Source organism: Trichoderma reesei (assembly GCF_000167675.1).
Source record: "Trichoderma reesei QM6a unplaced genomic scaffold TRIREscaffold_29, whole genome shotgun sequence".
NCBI classification, from domain to species: domain Eukaryota; kingdom Fungi; phylum Ascomycota; class Sordariomycetes; order Hypocreales; family Hypocreaceae; genus Trichoderma; species Trichoderma reesei.
The window spans coordinates 105,107-124,574 of record NW_006711176.1 but is presented as its reverse complement, the minus strand read 5'-3'; the positions used below and the strand labels follow the sequence as shown (position 1 = coordinate 124,574).

The window sequence follows — 19,468 nt, the reverse complement described above, 5'->3', positions numbered from 1 at the left end:
TACATCTATAAAGAATAGACATATATAGAGTAAGGTATAAGGCACATATTTGCAGGTATCTTATCCCAGGCCCCCCCAGACCCAAAACGCTGTCCAATTTCAGACAAAAAGTCACCCCCCGGAATCTACTTGGCCTCGTACTTGCCGCTCACAAGCTTCCTCGTCACAGGCACGTCAACCCACGTCTGCTCCGCGAGCGACGGGTTCGAGCTGGCAGGGTTCTCGTCTGCAAACGGGTCGCTCTCGACGACATCCTTGCTTGGTGCCGCCTCCAGTCGCGAGATGGAGATGCCGCTGCCGACGGCGTCGTTGCCCGTCACGGCATACTCCCACCGGGCCTCGACGTGGCCCGGCTGCGGCTCGACGCCGTCTGCGCCGACGATGCGGCAGACAATCTTCTGCACGGCGTCGGTGAGCGTCACGTCTCCCAGTCGCCAGTACACCAGGTGCTTGTCCTTCAGGTGGGTGCCGCTGGGCTTCGTCTGGGCTCCAGTTGCCCTGCCCTCGTACGACACCACGAAGACGACATTGTGCAGCGTCACGGGGCCTGTCCACTTGCACTCGGGGTTGAGCTGATACTGCAGCAAAAGGCCCAGCTTGTCGCCCTGGGGCTTCCATGCGGGGGTGATGAGGAGAGGGGCGTGTCGGGCCAGGGAGGAAGCTTCGCCTTCTTCGGAGAAGACGCGGTATGAGAAGGCAGTTGCCGTCCTGGAGAGGTGGGAGACATCGAGGGAGAACTGATCGGGCTGGTCGGGCGAGGCGTTGTGGACAAAGATTCGGTTGGGGCCGATGCGTTCCAGGTTGGCAAAGTTGTTGATGCGGATGGTCTCATGTGCTAGTGGGCCTCAGTATTGACTCTCTACAAGCGGATAACACCAGTTGCGGCGGTCTAAGGAGAGGCCAACGCGGCAGTGTCTGACAAGGGGCAGCAACTTACTCTTGGTAGGGTCAGCATCAGGAGTGGGATTGTTGGCAAAGGCAATCTCGCCCGCAACCGCCGCGCTCTTCAACACGCCACCCTCAAAGAGCACCGAGACCGTCTCGATGATGGAGGCGTTCAGCCCAGGCGCCGTCAGCTCGGGGTGTTTGGTGTGCGCGCTGCTGAGCGAGTTGCCGGACCGCACGGACTGGGTGTCGGAGGCGGCGCTCGCCTCGGAGGCAAGCGCGGCAACGGCGGCCGGCCTTGAAGACGGAGGTCGAGGAGGAGAGGCGGGGGAGACGGGAGATGCGGGGACGGCCGGTATGGTCGGCATGGCGGGAATGGAACCCTCGGAGTAGCTCTCGGGGAACTGCAGCACCGGCGCATAGATGGTGTTGCGCACGTCGCGGCGGCCTCGCACCGTCATCGAGCGCCGGTTGGCCGCCGAGCCCAGCTTGAGCGTGTTGGCCACGCTGGAGAGGGCCGCCTGGGCCGCCTCGGGGTCCTCTTCCTCAATGGGCTTGTTCTGGATGTTGAGCTTGAAGAGCTGGTCATTCTCTTCGTTGGCAGCCTCCCTCTGGGCTTCCGAGATGGGATCGTTCATGGGCGCCCGTATCGTGAAGCCCTCGTCGTCCTTGGATGTTGGCTGACGGGCGGGCTCCTGCTGGCTCTGCTGAGATGGCGGCGCATCGGCCGGACCGGCGGCTTCGGGTGTCTGATGCTGCTGCTGTTCGATGTTGAGGTTGCCATTGACGGAGCTCGAGGGTGGCATCGCTGGCACTCGGCTATCCAAGAGACTCTCGCCAGCTCCAAGGCCATTCGTGGTTCCGTCCCCGTTCGTCGACAGCTCGCCCTCGCGTTCCCTGTCCCGGTGCATGGCGTCCGACGATGACTGCGGCCTGCGAGCTGCGTCGGGCGTCTCGGGGAGGATAGACAGCCGGTTGGACTCGTGGAGGTTGCTGGAAGATCCCATTGGCGAGGCGCCGCGACCGTGGCTGCTGCCGAGTCGCCCAAAGGTAGCTCCCTGCGCCTTCTGGGGAGAGAGGGAGCCGAAGCCAGCATGAACGCTCTGGCGCCGTCGACCGCCAAACATGGTTCCTAGCCTTCGCAGCTTAGATTCTGGCAGCAACCACTCCATTGGTCAGTAAAATGTGCCTTCACTTGGTACTTGTGTCGTCAGGTCATGGTTTAGTAACTCACCCGGCTTTCCCTCGGTGTTGGGGAGCGAATTGTGCTCGCTCACATCGTCGTCCGGGGGCGGCTGAGTGGGATTCGGCGTCGACGGAACGCTGCCCGAGTTCTGCGACACGGCCGAGCGCCTGGTGGCCGTCCTGGGCGGCAGCTGGGCCTTGCCGGCCGTCACCTTTTGCACAAATGCCTGGACCTCCCTCTCGGTGCTGATCTCGAGCATCATAGCCAGCGTCTCGACGGCAATGTCCGTGTCTCGTTGGGCGCGGTCGGACTCGTGGGTCTGGAATTGGGTGAGCAGGTCGCGCAGCAGGTCAACGCGCGACTCGTCGAGCACCTGCAGGGTCTCGAAGATGAAGGGCGCCTGCGACTCCCACTGCTGCGTGGCCGCCTCCAGCTTGGAGGAGGCGGCGTCGACCTTTTGCGCGCTGGCCTTGCCGCCCTTTTTGGTCAGCTTGTCGGAGCGGTCGCGCGCCTCGTCGAGCTCGCGGGCCATGGTGGTCAGGTTGTTGGAGATGTTGGTCATGTTCACGACGTCCTGGCGCTGGTGGAAGTTCCTGAGCGGCTGCTCGACATCATTGCCCACGCGATCGGCGAAGAGCTGGTGGGACTGGGCGAGGCGCTCGACGGACTCGATGATTCGGGACCACGGAAGCTGGAAGACACTGCGTGCCACGATTGGAGTCGTCAGCAGTCGACATTCGGGCAGATGAGGGATAAGGCATTGGCGCGGCATCTTGTCAGAGCCGCCAGCAGACTCACCCCAGCTCCGACTGCGCATTGGGCACCTTGAACTGGGCCAGCTTGCGCATTCCCTGGACATATTGCTCCTCGACGCGACGGCGCTCCTACAGCAATAGAGGCAGACCGGGTCAGCTTTCTGGTGTGCGTCACGGCGTGTGACATCATCGCGTGCGTACCTGGAGCCAATCGGCAATCTCGACGTTGATCTTGTTGATGCGCTTCATGCGGTCGTTGAGCGTCTGCACGGCTTGGCCGGGCTGCAGGTGAGCCTGGAGGCAGCGGCGCCACGGGGGGCAGCCTGTCAGTGCCATTGCGCCTGGAGAAGCTCGGGGGATCCGGGTCCGGAGTCGGCATCGGGCTTACCAGCATGGCCGGATACTCTGTCCTCGCCGTCTCGTCCATGGCTGCGGCTGCGGCTGCGTGGCGGCGTATGGATGTTTGTGGAAGTGAAGCTGGAGCTGGAGCTGGAGCTGGAGCCTGGAGAGGCTGGGTCGAATCGAGGGAAGAGGCGGGATCGGGAGGAACTCGGGCGGAATGACGGACTGCAATCGGGGCTCCGTGTCCTAGTCGGATGCGCGCATGGCGAGCTGCTGCGCGGATGGAGAGAGCCGGATGCTCTCGGGGCTGGCGGTGGTGGTGGTTTGGCGGGAGGGTAAGGTAAGGTCGGGTGTGTCGTATGCGAGGTTGACGATGGAGAGAGGCAACTGGAGCGCAGGTGGTGGAAGACGCAAGAAGCTCCAGAAGGGCTGCAGTGGTGCCAGAGCCTGGAACCCAATGACCGCACCGCTGTAGGTACCCACCTGGGCAGGCTTCCAGCGCTCCCCCGTTCCCTGCCGGTGGGCCCAGCCTCGCTGTGACATTAGCCGGACGCCCCCCCAGTGGCGGCCAATTACAGGCGGCGAGTGCGCTGTGGCCCCAGCCTCGTCAGCGCCAAAACAGCCAGCCGAGCGCCGGAGAGGCATGAGATGAGGCATGAGGCACATGAACCTCCTCCACCGGTTTGGGGGGAGTCCCAAATTGCGTCGGAAGAGGCCGGGGGGTGGCTTGCTGATGCTGTAAAGAAGATCTATACCTAGCAATACTTATACTATTGCTATTATAGTATCCAATTCTTCCGTGAGTAATCTTCCCATTCCTCTCGTGATGCTATAGATCACTACCTATTCCTTCCTTTGAGTACAGGTAATCAGGTAGATACGTACATCGCTGATTACATGTACATTGTTCGGCCAAATTGGGTGTCCGGAGAAGCCTCGGGTCCTTGCACCTCCAATTCCACGCAGCTTCACAGACAGCTTCAACTGAAGCTCAAATCAACCGAAGCCAATCCACCGCATTCCAGCATGGATCCCGGTCCGTTTCAATCAAAATGGAGCCCCGTCCTCAAATGACGTGTCGCATGATCCAGAGGGGGAGCCAAGGGCCAAGACGTGCATAATTGACCAGTCGCCAATTGTGCATTGCATCCGTGGACAGCGTCCACTCTCACAGTCGAATATTGAAGCATCTCGTGCATGTGATTTCAGGAGCTCACCTCAACCTCGACCTCAACCTCAACCTCAACTTCAACCACCAACATCGCCGTCACCATCAGCTAAACATGGCCTCATCCGCCTGGAAGGCATCCGTCTCAGCGGTAGACCGCTATGACACCATCTCCAAGATGTGCGTTCTGAAGATCATCTCCCCCATTGTCACCTATATACATATCACTAACCAAAGCTTCACACAGAATGGAAAGCCTCCCCTCACGAGACATGAATGAGGCCGTCGCCATCGAACAGGCCGCATACGACAACTCTTCCTCTCTGGTAACCTCCCTCTATACCCAACCTCAACTCAAGCCACTCCCGTTGCTAACTTTTAACCCAGGAAGAATACACCGCCGCCTGCCAGCCCTCCAAGCCCCAAATCCCACCACCCTCATCCTCCCCCCTATCCGCGCCCTCACCCCAACCTCCATCCCCAACAGCGTCCTCCAGCGCCGGCATCCGCATCGGCTCGTACAGCAACTGCACGCCCATTTCCGAGGGCGTCACATCCGAGGTCTTCCGCTCCGGCACCACCGCCCTCAAGGTCATCGTCCACAGCACCCCCGAGCCGCACAACCCCCTCCGCGAGGTCAAGATCCTGCAGACGCTCCATCCGCCGTGCATCCCCTTGCTCGACTCCTTCCGCGACCACGAGCAGCGCCTCGTCCTCGCCTTTCCGTACATGCCGCTGACCCTCGCCGACGTCCTCGACCGCAGCAGCAGCACCTCTTCCTCCGCGCTGGACCTTGACCTCGTCCGCTCTCTCTTCCGCGACATCCTCCAGGCCCTGCGCGAGATTCACGGCCAGGGCATCGTCCACCGCGACATCAAGCCCTCGGCCATCCTCCTCGCGTCGCCCTCGGGCCCGGTCTACCTCTCCGACTTCGGCACCGCCTGGCACCCGACCTTCTCGGCAGCCTCCGAGCCCCGGGACAGCAAGATCCTCGACATCGGCACGGGGCCGTACCGCGCGCCAGAGGTCCTCTTCGGCGACAAGTCCTACGGCCCGCCCGTCGACATGTGGGCCCTCGGCGCCGTCCTGGCCGAGTGCATCCGCAGCCCGCCCGCGCCGCTCTTCGAGTCGCGCCCCGCGCACGAGGACGGCAACCAGCTCGGGCTCATCCTCAGCATCTTCAAGACCCTCGGCACGCCCACGCCCGAGACGTGGCCCGAGGCCAAGGGTTTCAAGGTCACACCCTTTGAGCTGTGGACTGTGTTTCCGCAGAGAAGCTGGGAGGAGATTCTGCCGGGTGTTGACGAGGGCTTTAGGGAGGTTGTGGGGAGGCTGGTGCGGTATGATGGTAGCAGGGCCACGGCCGAAGAGGTGAGTTCTGCGTCTCCAGAATATACATATATATAGGTACGCATTGAGGGACTACCGACTTGCTGACGGGTCTTCGTTCCCAGGCTCTAACATACAAGTGCTTTACAACTAATGATACCGCATAATTCTGATAACCGCCACCACCCCCCTTTTAAAACCGTCATATACCGTCTTCCATACATACATAACTCATGATACAACATACATGTACAACATTCAAGAATGAGTCTCCTCCATCCAAGAACCTGCTCAATTTACATCCAAACCCATCCAATCCAGGCACAAATCAATACTCATCCCTATCCCTCTGCGCACGCCTCCTCTTATCGGACCCCAGGTAATCAATCGGGTTCCTGCACAGCGGACACGTATTCTGGCTACTGCTCTGGAACCACTTGTACAGGCACGTCCGGTGGAACAGGTTCTTGCACGTCGAGCACCGCTTGTCCGGCATGCGCTTGTCGGCCGCGATGACGCTGTAGCAGATGGCGCACTCCGTCTGGCCCTTGAGCGCGCCGACAATGTTGCGCTTCAGGATCTGCAGCCCGTCGATGACGCTGCCGCCCGAAAAGGTGATTACGCCCTGCGTCGTCATGATCCAGCTGTTCCACGTGCGCTCCTTGACGGCCACGGCTTCCTGGCCCGTCACCGTCACGGCCTCGATCGGGTAGTTGGGCGACACCTTGATCACAATGGACGCCTGCGTCTCGTCCACCTCATAGCCCACGAGCACCTCGCGCGCGTTCTTGGAGATGCGCACCACCACCTCCTGCTCGTCGGGCCCGGGCGGCTCCTGCTGGTCCACCCACGCCTGCACGTCGTCCAGCATCTCGGAGATGATGAGCGGCGAAAAGTACTTTGTCGTCCACGCCTCGACCGCGATGCGCGTCTGCTTGGAGCGGCAGGCCAGGTACCACGCCTTGAAGAGCCCGGGAATGTACTTGAGCGTCAGGTAAAACAGGTGCACCAGCAGCCACTGCATGCTCCGTTCTTCGGGCTCCGACCGGGCAATCTTGATGTCATACGTCTGGAAATGCTCCGTCGTGAGCTGTTCTCTCTCGAGGCTCAGCGGATGTGCCGCCGAGTGGCCGAGCACATCAAACATGAAGTCTAAAAAGGGTCCGATGTAGTTGTCTGTCTTCAGGTTCTCCGTGTAGTCGCTTCTCAGCTTGAACGACGACGCTGAGTACGCATCAAAGACGAGCTTCCATGATAGCAGGTAGCTTCGGATCGGAGACGGGAATTGCGCCAGCATTTCGTCGGAATACCGCTCCAGAGTCGGGGCGTCGAGGAGCAGAGACAGAAGCTCATCAGGCAGACGAGCATCTTTGATAACAAATTAGTCATGTAATCAGATAAAATAGTAAAAGGGAAGAAACCTACCAGTCTTGTCCAAAACAGTGTCAATGGACCGCTGCTCCTGAATAGCCGGCAACGCCCTGTGCAGCAGATCAAAGGCCGCCGTCTGAATGTCCTGCGACTCCGAAGCGACCAGCTCGTAGATATCCGAGACGTCCTTTAAATTCTTGACCGACACCTTCTCCACTTCCCTGCAAAGCATGGCGTCAACAATTTCCAGGGGCTGGCTACTGGCGCCGCGCGGCAGCTTCAGCAGCTCAATCAGCGACTTGGACCTCTTGACTGCTGATTCTCGAAGTGCGTCTTGTAGGTCATCGTTGGGATCCTCGAGGCTCTCTAGCGTTTTGACAAGCTTGAGTGAGGAATGGATGAACGGAAGGGCGTCGGGAAGGGGGTAGCTGGCCGCCTGCTCCCACAGGTCGAGACTGAACTCTATGGCTTTCTCCCAGTAGGAGCCAAAGACGTCGCTCATGCAGGGCAGCAGCTGGTTCAGCACGCGGCAGATCTCGGCCGAGAGGGGCGCGCTCAACGGCTCGCCGTCTTCCAGCCACGACGTAATCTGTCTGACGGCGAAGACGATGCGGTTATTGGCCACGGGAAGCTCTCCGCCGTCATACACCTGCGCTGACAGAGAAAGTAGGACAAGAATCATCCTGGTTTTGCTATCGTCTGCAGAGGCTCCCGCAACGTCGCTAACGAGCCGATTGCAAAAGTTGCTGGCCAGTTTGGAGGATTTGATTGTCTCACCGAGCCCTGAGATCGCGGCAGCAGCGAGGAGAGCGGTCTCGGGAGCAGCCTTCGTCAGCACTGGCTTGAGCAGTGTCTCCTCCAGACTGGGCAGCAGGCCGTGTGCTTCAGCCACAGCTTGGATGATCTCGCTCAGAGCCCGGGCACTGTAAACACCCCTGGGTGTCAGCTCTCTGGACTCCTCCTTGAGGAGATCAACAAGCCCGCGGAAGATGTGAGCCTGCTCTTCATCCACCGAGTTGTCCCACCACTGGGATGCCAGCGAGCTCTGGTTAACGATAGAGGTCCTAAGGGTCGTCACAAGAGATTCCGCCTCTGACACGGCATCGGCAGTGTCCAAAGTGAGCCACAGCCCGTTTTCGTCCCTCGAGGTGATTTGGTCGGTAGCGAGCTGAATAGTGAGGCACTGAATGTATAGCAGCTCAATCTGGAATTCGCGTGGAAGCTTGGCAACATCTACCCCTTCTTTGAGAAGATGCGCAGAGTAAAGAGACATTCTCAGTGGGACTGAACGACCCTTTCTGTCTCTGGGCACGCGGATCTCCGTCGGCTGGGCTGTTGAATTAGCCAGGGTGGCGGCGCCGCCCAGGCTGTTGGTGATTGACAAAGACGGGTTGATTGGATGTTCCAAGAAAGGCGCCAGCTTCTGCATCCAGGCATTCGTGCTGGGAAAGATTTCCTCAACGGCAATGCCGGCAGCGTGTGCTTGTTGAGCCTGCTTTGACAGCGTCTCGATATCCAACGACTGAGGGCCTGCTCCCTCGAGGTTACCTTGTATGATTTCAATGACCGGCTGAGTGCCGGCAGTTCCCTCTCCCTGTAGGATGGCGCGGATCGCAACGGCCTTTGACGAGATAACAGTGCTGCTAAGTTCAGACAGACTCAATAACTGCGCAACCAAAGCCGTATGGAGAGACTCGTCCTCGGTAAAGAGCTGTGGCTTGCCCTTGGCGATGATCTCTAAAGCTCTCAGTGCCGGTTCTGCCAATGCGTGTTCCTTGTCTAAGATGTCTAATAGCTTTTCGGATAGCTGTTTACAGCTCTCATCAGAGAGGCCTTTTTCGTTCATGGCAGCTTCTAGCAGCTCCCACCCGGGCGCCTGGCTCTTGACAGCTTCAATTGCTTCTGAGATGATGTACTCCTGGAGCTTGGCATTTCCTTGCGTGGGCTCAGACGCCTTTTCCTCGGAGACAAGGGAGGCGAGAGCCGAGTTGCGAGTGGCGCGGTCGGAGAACTCCAAGACTGCTTCGACCCAGGAGCCCCAGATCGTGCGGTATGCTTGTTCCCTGGATGGGATTGCCCCGAAGAGGTTGAGGCAGGACAGCAGCGGCCTACTAGAGGCAGACTGTATGACTTTTTCCGCCGACTCTCGTGCAGCTGTAGACAAGAAGTCCGCCACCTTGTCTCCGGTCTCGCCGTCGAAGAGATGCTGGGCGGTACTGAGTGCGTATTCAAGAGCAACCGCAGCACCAAACGGCTTCATGTTGCGATTCTGTAAAATGGAGATGCATTGGTCTATGACAGTCCTTGATGGAGCGGCTGTCTGGTCAGGCAAGGATTCTCCGATGTTGGCCAGCTTCCGGTGAATTTCTCCAACAAGGCCGAACCACCGGCGGCCCTCCTCGCCAATCTTTTCCTGTGACGACTGGTACTCGCGGGACACCTCCGGCAAAGAAGCTGAGATTCTGGTGCACAGCAACTGAGCCAACCGTTCCCACTCCTCTGCTGATGCTGCAACGACGACTGAAGGGCTTCGAAGGAGTGTGAGATGGGCTTCTACCAAGATGCCCATGGCGTTGGGCCCCAGGGGAATAGCCACCGGCTTGTCGGACACGGTGAGAAGCGAATGTTCAAAGAGTGGGAACACTTGCTCGCGGGCAAAGACCAGCTTCTCGTCGTCGGAAAGATTCTTGATCAAACGTTTGAGGGTGTCGATGTAGCACTTCCAGGCCATGGAGGTGTTTGTTCGAGGCTCTTCGCGGTTCGTGACGCCGGCTTTGACAGCTTCCAGGAACTCAGAGGCCGTCTCCAGCTTCTTCATCTGGTCCACCGGCAGGACGGATATCAACTCGTCAAGATGCTCCCAGAACTTTGCGGGACAGCCCTGCGATCCCTTTTCGATAAACTGTCGCAACCGTGAGAGTGCGGGCTTCTTTTCTTTCGGCGAAGGCGTCCAAAGATCAGGAACAGCTTGTGACAGCCTCGTCAGGGCGCGGACATAGTCGAGTGCGGACCCAGCCTGGTTGGTCTTGAGGCCGCCCGTGACCATGGCCTGCCTCGCCTGTGTGGATTCGGCATAGGGGAGATTGCGATTGAGGCAAGTGATGAGGAGATGGCACGCCGTCTTCCGCACCGCAGCGTCGTTGAAGGTAATGGCGCGCCAGACGGCCTCCTCGGAGAAGAAGTCGTCCAGCTTGTCGCCCAGGGCGGCGATTTCCTCGTCGTTGAGCCGCTGCAGCAGGCTGAGCACCAGCGACAAGCTGGCGGCCACGACGCGGATGTACTTGGCCTCGGCGTCGTCCTTTGTCGTCGACCGGTCATCGCTGAGGGTGTCGGGGGTCTCTCGGATGGCATCGATGGCGTAGTCGAGGATCTGCGTCTGGCACTTGCGCCAGAAGGCGGCGACCTTGTCGGGGGTGTTGATGAGCGACGACAGGCCGTCGCTGGCGGCGCGCGCAACGCCGCGGTCGCGGTCGTACAGCCCGGCCAGCCAGGCACCCACGATCTTGGGGATGTGTCGCTCGGCCCGCCGCCGCGCCGACTTGATGAGCTCCAACTGCAGGGTATGCGCCAGCTCGCGGACGCGGCGGGCGTTGTCGATGCTGAGGCGCGGGTAGACGGCGGTCCAGACGTCCAGCAGCGCATCCTCGACGCCGCCGTTGCGCTCGTGCGGCCACGCCTGGACATGGGCCAGCAGGTCCTCGAGCGCCTTGGTCTTGGTGGTGCTGTCCTTCTTGAGCAGATTCTTGAGGCTGACAACGACGTTCGGATCCGACACGGCGCTAAACGACGGCGGCTCGGCCAGGTACGACAGGGTGCCCGTCCCGCCCGGAGCGCCGAAAGCCCCGAACGTCGCTCCCGGGGCGCGGCTGGAGCGCTTCATGGTCGGCTGGCGGGTTCAGTTGCGCGGGAGGAGAGGCGAGGAGGGGGGACGAGGGAGGTGAGGCGAGGCTGAGACGATGGGTGGGCGAGCTGCGTTGCGCAAGGCTCCAGAAGGCTGCTGGGCGAAGGTTTGGCGGAGAGGGACCAGCTCTGTCCGGAAAATTACTAATGGGGAGCTCCAGCTGCCAGAAAGGCGCCTGTGATGTCAGCATCGCCCTGCCAGAGGCGCTCAGGGCTGCAGCTGGGGCTGGAAGCGCTGAAGAGTCACGCCGGGCACAGCGGGGTGTGCTGCTGAGGTAAGCGTGGATAAGGTAATCAAGTTTGGATAAGGTAAGCAGTGCCGCACCTCGAATTGGAGCTGAATCCAGCTGAGATGGGGGATGGATCCAAAGCGACAGTGAGGCTATCCACGCTTATAAATACCATTAATAAACAGAAAGCCACTCCTTTATATCCCTCTAGGTAAGGTGTTAAGGCCAGGAGGACATGGCATCTTGTCAAAGTCCAGGCAAGCAACAGTGGCAAGGACGTGGTCTTGCTATCAATACTGAGCCTATCTAACGTGTGGGATACCTAGCCATTAAAGCCATCCCCAAAGAACAGGACAAGCCGGAAGACAGTCGGCTACAGAGAGCCTTGAAGTCTAATCAGCGAACCTGATGAATGCACAACAGTTTTCAGAGGGGGCATCAAGATTCAAGGCGAACTTTAGTCAAGCCCTGATTGAATTCATCCAGCGAACAAAAGGTTGATGCGTGCAAATGATTTGTTTGACGATGTCAAGTAGGTACATGTGCCTACCTACCTAACGACGGATGTCAGCTCCAAGTACGAGTATACATGTACCTGCCGTAGCACAGACATCAAGGTTCGAAATCCAGGCCTTTGGAGGATTCTTTCAAGTCATTCGAAACACCTGTCCTGCAGTGATACAAGCACCCGACCCATTCGCTTCGGTCTGCCAGTGCCTGCCTGACATGCTGCACCGATGCTCTGCTCTGCTGGCCGGCCGTCTCGTCCTACCTGCACTGACTCGCCGGCTTGACGTCTTTCCAGTCACATCACGACACGCCGGCCGACGAAACCCCCCGTCAGCCTCACTCGCCAACCAGAGATGGCCAACCCGACCGGCCGGTGAGGAACAAAAAAGCCCGGTGACCAGCTGCAGCGGCCCCTTGCAGACGCTTCGACGAGAGAGCGCCACTCGGCTCCCGACGGCCTGGCTGGGCATTGCCAGATTGCATCTTCATCCGAACTTGTCGACTTGAAACTCTCGTGCTCAGACCATGTCCTTCAGCTTTGAAGTGATTCACGATGCACTTGTACGCATCAGGTATCCCAGGCCTGAGGGAATTACTTGTCAACACACGCCGTGCACGCCTTCTGATAGTCCGTCCCATGTGCGTTGCTCCGTGCATCCGCCCGCTCGCCACTGGCCCGCCTGCTTGCGCTGCCACACCAACAGCAGGTTCGAGGGGTGGAAGATGGGATCATCGCAGGCCCTCGCACTGTCTCTGTCTCCTCTGCTGACCGCATTCCGCATGCGCAGCGCTGATCTGCGGCGACGCTCGCACGAGCACTGTGGGCGCTCATGAATGCTCATACTGTCGCAGGCCACATCCTCAGCTTCAGGTACATAGCGTAATGCTCATCCTTATGACTGGACCAACACACTCTCATACTCACCCCATTCAATTGCAGCATTTTCCCCTCATGAAGCTGAAGTTCCCCAGGTTTGTGATCTGCCTACAAGCGTCCTCTCCATCATACTAGGTAGTAGGTCGATACTTACTACAAGCATTACACGCACATCCCAGGCCGTCGGTGGACCCTGTTTGCATGAGACCCCCGGATGCCGCCACGGCCAGCTGCGCCCTGATTCGCCCGAGCGGCGGCTTGGCTCGGTCAATTCGGGCGTGGGCCCCACGGTGACGTCGTCACGGCTCTTCCCCAGGCCGTCCCTGCGCCTGTGAGAAGAGTCGAGGGAACCTGAAGCGAGAGCGAGAGAGTCCGGGGGCCCTGCATACCGTAGCGCATCAGGCTGCAGCTCTGGCGGTGCTGGAGCATGATTGGTGCTCAAAGTTGCTGATATGCGGCCGCGGCCGCGCTTCGTACTAGTAGTGTTGATGCGTAATTGTGCGTTTGCTTGCTCATACATACATAGGTACGATGGACCGTAGGTACACCTATTGCCTGCGCTCCATGAGACAAGTACCTTACCTACAGTACAGACATGCCAAATCATACCTTACATACTTGCCTACGGCTGGCATCTCCTGACTCAGTCAAGCAATGGAAGGCATCGGATAAATCCCACCGCCCCAAACAGGCAGTTCCGGCGCCAGCACCACCTCAGACTTTAGCCACCCGACCCGACCTCACTGGCAGCGTGTCCCTCGGTGACACCTCGCAGCGCCCTTGGCTCCCTGACAGGCCCCCCGAGCGGATCCCCTAGCGCCTTCGTCAGTGGACTCAACCTGCCCACAGTGGGCGCAGTGGGCTCTCCTGGGGGGCGCTTGGGGGCTACCCCGCAAGCGTACGACAGTGGACACGATAGTGCTCCAGCGCGGTGAACCGGCTGGGCTCACCTTCAGACAAGCCAAAAAGCGGCGCGCCGCTGATGCTCCCCTTCATTCCTCGCCGCCTCTCCGTCTCTTCGTCTCTTCCCTCTTCTTCACCTCTCATCGTCGCTTTACCTCATTTCTCTGCCGACCTTGTCCAAAGTCCCTCCCTCTACTCTACCGCCTGCACATTACAAGGACATTCCTTCTCTCAACCACAGCAAATCCTCGCCTCGTCGGCATCAGCATCGTGAGATCTGGATACGATATTCTTCGCATCGTCCACCTCGTCCGATCTGTCCTTCCCCGCACAACCCGGTTCTGCCCGAGTTCCATGTCACATGCAATTGCTGCTGCTGGGGTGATTCAGCTTGACGTTTGCCTGGTAAGTCGCGAGATTCATATCCATGGCCTCATGTGGTGTCAGGTGCGTGGTTGAGCATGGCTGTTAACCGTTGATCTCGCTCCCAGACTCGGTAGTGCATCTTGCCCAGCAATTGGCTCGACTATCTCCAACATGCTCTCGACTACGCAACTCGCCTCGCCTCGTGCCAGGCTCCTCCTCGCTCGCAACGCCCTCAACTCCAGTCCGACCGCCGCTCAGCAGAGCCGACAGTTCTGCGGCTTCGACTTGGGCCGCCGCCGCCACCGCGTCTATGCCCTCAAGTACCTCGTCTCCCTCAACAGACGCCTACCCTGGGAGCATCTCAAGTCAGGGAGCCTCAAGGCGGCCGCCTCGTCTGCTGGGTCTAGTGGGAAATACACCGACCTCAAGGACGTCAAGTCGTGGTCAGACGACCTGTCTGGAGCCCGTCCTGGCCGCAGCATTGAGGACGTCGAGCGAGACGCCATCAACCATCTGTTCCACAAGGACGACAATGTGTGGACGCCACTGCAGAACATTCGAAACTATCTGCACTCGAGCCTCCAGCACTCTGACAAGGTCACTGCGGAGAGCGTGTTGAGAGCCACAACCGATGACAGCCTCAACTTTATCGACCCCATCACCAACCGACGAGTGTCACGCGCGGAGCGCGGCAAGTACTCGGCAATCAAGTTTGACGACCCCAATGCGCCTCGAAAGCTGACTCCCGAGGAAGAGTCCAAGCAGTACACTGATCTTGGCGACTACAAGCCCTCCAAATGGAACGAGCCCGACGGACTGCCTCAGCTGACTCCCGAGGAGCGTTCCAAGATCTACGGGGACTTGCCTGAGTACTCCAAGATGAAGATTGATAACCCCAATGCGCCTCGCAAATTGACACCCGAGGAAGAGTCCAAGAACTATGACGACCTGGACAAGTACACATCCGTCACCTGGAACGAGCCGAATGGGCTTCCGCAGCTCACTCCGGAGGAGAAGTCGAAGATGTACGAAGATCTGGACCAGTACGGCCCGGTCACGTGGAACGAGCCGAATGGCCTGCAGGAGAGGTCGCTGGAGGAAAAGTCCAAGGACTACAAGGACCTGCACAAGTATGGCCCGGTAACTCACGACGAACCCGACGGCCTCCGACGCCTGACGCCGGAGGAAAAGTCGAAGGACTACACGGACCTTCACGCCTACGGCGGCCCCTTTACCTGCAGGGAGTCCGTGCTCAGGGACTACGAGGCTCTGCAGAACGATCCCACGCCCAAGGCCGAGCCGATTCCCGCCAAGGTTCAAGTGAGCGACGCCGCCATGCCTCAGTATGACGACCTGGACAAGTATGGCCCTGTCCGTTGGCATGAGCCCGATGGTCTCCGGCCGTTGACTCCCGAGGAGCTCTCCAAGGACTACGAGGACCTCTACATGTACTCGCAATACCCCAACGCCGGCCCCAGGACTGCTCGCGTGCATCCGGAAGAGGCCTCAAAGGCATACAAAGACCTGCCCGAGTACTCGGCGTTTCCGAATGCCGGGCCAAAGGTGGAGAGAATCCACCCCGAAGAAGCGTCCAAGAAGTACAAGGACCTTCCTGGCTACGCCGTTGACGGCTTCGTGGAGCCAGCAAAGACGCGCCACATCCACCCCGAGGAGCTGACCAAGAACTACGCCGACTTGGGCAACTATGAGCCGCAGAGCTTTGAGTCTCCCGAGAAGCCTTACCCCATGCACCCCGAGCAGGCGTCCAAGGCCTACAAGGATCTCCATGGCTACAATGCAAGCTCTCCGGACGTGGAGAGCCAGGAGGCTCCGGATGTCGTTGCTGCCAGCCTTCGGGAGTACGACGCAAAGGAGAAGCTGCAGGCCGACATGGCGGCTTCTGGCGCGACTCATCACGGGAGCGCCATTGAGGAGGCAGAGCGCGCGCTGGAGTCGCTGACGGCGGATGACATTCGAGGCCAGGTGCTGAGCAGGGTCCGCATGGCCGCCAAGGAAGAGGAAGAAGAGGCCGCGATGGAGATGAGTTCCATGGATGAGAGTTTTCCCAGTGAGTTGTCGAAGTCCGAATCCGAGCCGATCGAAGGCATCACCCGCAAGCTGGCCGAAATGCGCGCCGAGAAGGACCCGTACTCTAACGATCCAAAGGGACTAGAAACCAGCTACTCTGAGGAATGCGGTGGCGAGACGGCAGGGACCGTGGCCAAGCACTACGAGCCCCCGCCTCCCACGGCGACGGTGACGGTGAGGTTGACAGAGGAGCCGGCCCAGTACAAGATCCTGGCCTACGACGCGTCGACCAAGTCTGTCAGCGTTGCCGAGACCACCTCTGACGATGCCGATGTTTCGTCCCCTCCCAAGCTGACGGAGGTGCTGCTGCGGCTGTCGCACGCGTCCAAGTTTCTTCCTTACTTCAAGCCCCTGCAGGAGCAAGGCTACGACATTGTGTCTGGCGGAGGCGACGTGCTCATTTTCCGCAAGACGCGGCCCGCCGTCGCCAACGCCAGTGATCTCCCCTGTGATGCTGCTCCCAGCAGCCCGGTTCGCGTCAACCCGGTGGACATGATGGGCCAGTCCGTGGCGGGCAACTTTGCCAGTCCCACCGGCTTTGTTAACTACGACAGCCTCGAGGACAGCCACGTGAAGCCGGCGCCGCCCGTGAGCACCAGCCAGCAGACGCGCAGAGACGAGGCGGAGCGGATGGGGCCGGCGTCCCCGGAGAAGAAGAAGAGGAGCTTCGGCAAGAAGGTGGTGATGGGCACGGTCTGGGTGGGCGGAGCGGCATATGCCGTGGGAGCGCTGGCGGAGCACTTTTCCGCTGCCGGCAAATAAGGGGGTGTCTTGGTTTTCTTTTTCCTTTCTTTCTTGTCTTTTTTTCTTTCTATTTCTTTTCTTTCTTTTCTGCTCCGGTAGCATAGGGATATGATACTCCACGACGACATGTGCATGGGTTTGGGAGTAGGAGTTTTGTTATTTTCTATTCTTTATGTTCTCTCTGCTTTTTTTTCTATATCTGCGTCTTGTTTCCTTGCTATATTCCCCCCTTATCCTCTTCCCCTCCTGTCTGTTTCTTTTACGATGGGATCAAGTCTGGAATGTTCATTGACGGCGAATGCGGGCTGGGAGTGACACGACAACGTCGCGAATCTCATTTGCATTGAGGGCTACTGTTGACCTTTTTCGCTCGTTCCATGTACAGTACCTATAGTATTATCTAGGAGCCATCAGCTTCTAACCGAGGTCGCTTGAATCGGAATCTTTCAAGAAATTGTTTTTGGATCAGTATGTGTGCATGATAACACGAAGCCTCACTCTTGAATAGACGATTGCGCCACATTGTAGCTGCTGTAAAATGTATTTTGCTAGCTAAAAAACCCATGATGCAGTCATGTCCCCATGTCCCGGCATTCTGTTGCTCCAATTTGACATGCTGTCGTATGCTATTTTTTGTGTCGCTCCTTGCCATGCAAAACCAAATGCTATTTGATCCCAGTATAATTCCATGCATGAACCAATTCCCAATGCAATTTTTGTTGTTCCTTTTGTATTCTTTTTTGTCTTTCTTTTCACTTTGTCACATTCTGCTTTTTTTTTTTCTTTTTCTTTTTTTTTTTTTCTTTTGTGTTTTCATTCATCAACTTCATGATGACTCCCTCCGTCAACAACATCTCTTTCTCCCCAAGAGGGGGGAGTTGAAATAATGTATAGAGGGGGAGAAGGAAACAAAAGACGACATCACGTCCTCTCGGTAAAGCCCTGATGTCCAGACCGCACGCTATCGAGGTCAATGCCACTCATCTGCAGGGCGTGCTTCTGGTCCTGGGAGCTCCAGCTCTGGCGACGGTCAAGCGAGCTGGGCTTCCACGAGGAGGTGTGCTGGATGGCGGAGCGGCAGGCGGGGGAGTCGAGCTGGGCGACATGAGGGGGGAAGGACATTTGCCGATGGGGGGCGTGTTCTTGTTGATGTTGTTGTTGTGGTTGTTGCGGTTGTTGGTCTTGGACTGTTTTGTGGTTGTTTTGTGGTTAGTTTGATTGAATCGCAAGTACCTATGGATGGGGGAATGACTGACTTTGTGAAGAGTCCATTGTGGTGGTTTTGTTGTGGATGGTTGATGTAGGTTGAGGTTGATGTTTGATTTGAGGTGTAGTTTGAGTTTGTGGTTTGTAGGTGATGTTGTCTTCTGGTTGCTAACAAGTAATACCGAGTCAGTACCCATAAACACAGAACAGATTAATCGAAGAACAGAATCAACTTACTCGATAGACAGACTTAGGTGGATTGACAAGTAAGGTATTGGTAGATATGGTAAAGTAGTTTGGTAAAGTTTGTGATTGGTAAGTTCAAGTTATAGTGCTAATAACATCTCCAAGTTAGAAAAACAAGAAGCCCAAGCTCGCCTTATATAGAAAGAAGCTCCCCCATGTATGTAACAACGAGCTTCTCCTTCCCCAAGATCTCCCGATCGGCCAACCTCAACAAGGGCAAGTGCAAGTTTCCCGTTTTTTTTTTGCGTCAGCTTGCCGTTCCTTCCTTTCCCACTCGCCACCCCGACCGAAAGACTAGAAGCTGCGTGAACACACACACACACACACACACGATAAAAAGGGACGATCAGAAGAAAAAGGCGGGGTCGGCCCATGGACGGTGATTGGGGCTTGTTTATCGTATGATGCGATGGTGTTACACTGAAGGAAAAATAGAAGTCTAAATTCCAAGTGGTCGACCACTTTATTATCGGCATTGGTTTTAGATATTAGATAATTTCTATCGAGATGGGATATCGAGATGTTTGGTTACATCACGGCATTTTAGATGGATTTGATTGGTTTGGACGGGGGGGGGGGGTTGTTGCTTGGTTGCGATTTTGCCTCTTTTCTTTTTCTTTTATTTCTTCTGATTACTCTTGTGTAATTGCGTGTCTTGTGTCTGTGTTCTGTCTTCTGTCTTGGGGGAGGGGTTCGTGATCAAAGGTAATGTGATGTAATGTGTGATGTTGCTGTGATGGATCGGGTTATAATGGCGGGCTCGGTATATTCTGTATGTACATGCATGGTGAGGCAAGGTGAGGCAAGGGTAAAAAAAAAAAAAGAAACACAACAGGGAAAATGATTCAACAGGTGCAGCAGCCTTTGACGTCGTCCACCAGGCCTATCAATCGCCGCCCGTGGCACGCGTCACTCCGATCTCTCAGCCAGTCAGTCTCTCGTCCTCCGTTACTCTCCTCTCTCCCAATCCCTTGCTTCGTCTTATCGTTTCTCCTCGTCTCCTACACCCTCATCTGCGCAGTGTAATCAGCAGAGTAGGTAGGAACAAGGGAGGAATAGCCGAAACTCCTCCACAAGTGGATCGAGATGCATTGCCGTTAACGAGCAGCGTGGATACAGAAACCATTTCCAATCCTCAAACACCCGATCCTCTTCAGCCCAGTACCCGATTTTCCCACCTAGCATGACTCCTGTACAGGTCCAAGAGTGACTAGAAAAGGAGCTGCAAAAAAAAACAAAGGAAAATAAGGTACCGGAAAGAAAAGATCAAGAATACCAGGCGGCAAAGGGAGGGTGCAAAACACTTTCATTCTTCCTCTCATCCATCGTGGCCCGATCTCATCAAAGGACCAAAAAGCACAA

General features: G+C 57.6%; 5 protein-coding genes across 5 annotated transcripts; 2 read left to right on the top strand and 3 right to left on the bottom strand.

The window, feature by feature from the left end:
• Positions 1–125: 125 nt before the first annotated feature.
• Positions 126–3,506, bottom strand: TRIREDRAFT_123965 (uncharacterized protein; the record flags this gene model as incomplete). Its single annotated transcript, XM_006969136.1, has 7 exons — positions 3,215–3,506; positions 3,028–3,120; positions 2,870–2,955; positions 2,208–2,772; positions 2,120–2,123; positions 938–2,038; positions 126–835 (listed from the first exon to the last, which is right to left on the bottom strand). The coding sequence occupies exons 1-7, from the start codon at positions 3,251–3,253 to the stop codon at positions 126–128; spliced, it is 2,598 nt and encodes an 865-aa protein (XP_006969198.1). The 5' UTR covers positions 3,254–3,506.
• A 1,331-nt stretch (positions 3,507–4,837) lies between these two features.
• TRIREDRAFT_69496 (uncharacterized protein) lies at positions 4,838–5,743 on the top strand (the record flags this gene model as incomplete). Its single annotated transcript, XM_006969189.1, has 1 exon — positions 4,838–5,743. A coding segment is annotated over one exon (906 nt), but the record flags the coding sequence as incomplete, so codon positions are not given.
• A 250-nt stretch (positions 5,744–5,993) lies between these two features.
• TRIREDRAFT_23338 (uncharacterized protein) lies at positions 5,994–10,981 on the bottom strand (the record flags this gene model as incomplete). The annotated part of the gene is made up of 2 exons (XM_006969113.1): positions 7,091–10,981; positions 5,994–7,033 (listed from the first exon to the last, which is right to left on the bottom strand). The coding sequence occupies exons 1-2, from the start codon at positions 10,914–10,916 to the stop codon at positions 5,994–5,996; spliced, it is 4,866 nt and encodes a 1,621-aa protein (XP_006969175.1). The 5' UTR covers positions 10,917–10,981.
• A 3,012-nt stretch (positions 10,982–13,993) lies between these two features.
• On the top strand, positions 13,994–16,672 carry TRIREDRAFT_123963 (uncharacterized protein; the record flags this gene model as incomplete). The annotated part of the gene is made up of 1 exon (XM_006969188.1): positions 13,994–16,672. The coding sequence occupies one exon, from the start codon at positions 13,994–13,996 to the stop codon at positions 16,670–16,672; it is 2,679 nt and encodes an 892-aa protein (XP_006969250.1).
• Positions 16,673–17,456: 784 nt separating this feature from the next.
• On the bottom strand, positions 17,457–18,154 carry TRIREDRAFT_123962 (uncharacterized protein). Its single transcript, XM_006969135.1, has 3 exons — positions 18,098–18,154; positions 17,911–18,028; positions 17,457–17,841 (listed from the first exon to the last, which is right to left on the bottom strand). The coding sequence occupies exons 2-3, from the start codon at positions 17,924–17,926 to the stop codon at positions 17,576–17,578; spliced, it is 282 nt and encodes a 93-aa protein (XP_006969197.1). The 5' UTR covers positions 17,927–18,028; positions 18,098–18,154; the 3' UTR covers positions 17,457–17,575.
• Between the last annotated feature and the right edge of the window lie 1,314 nt (positions 18,155–19,468).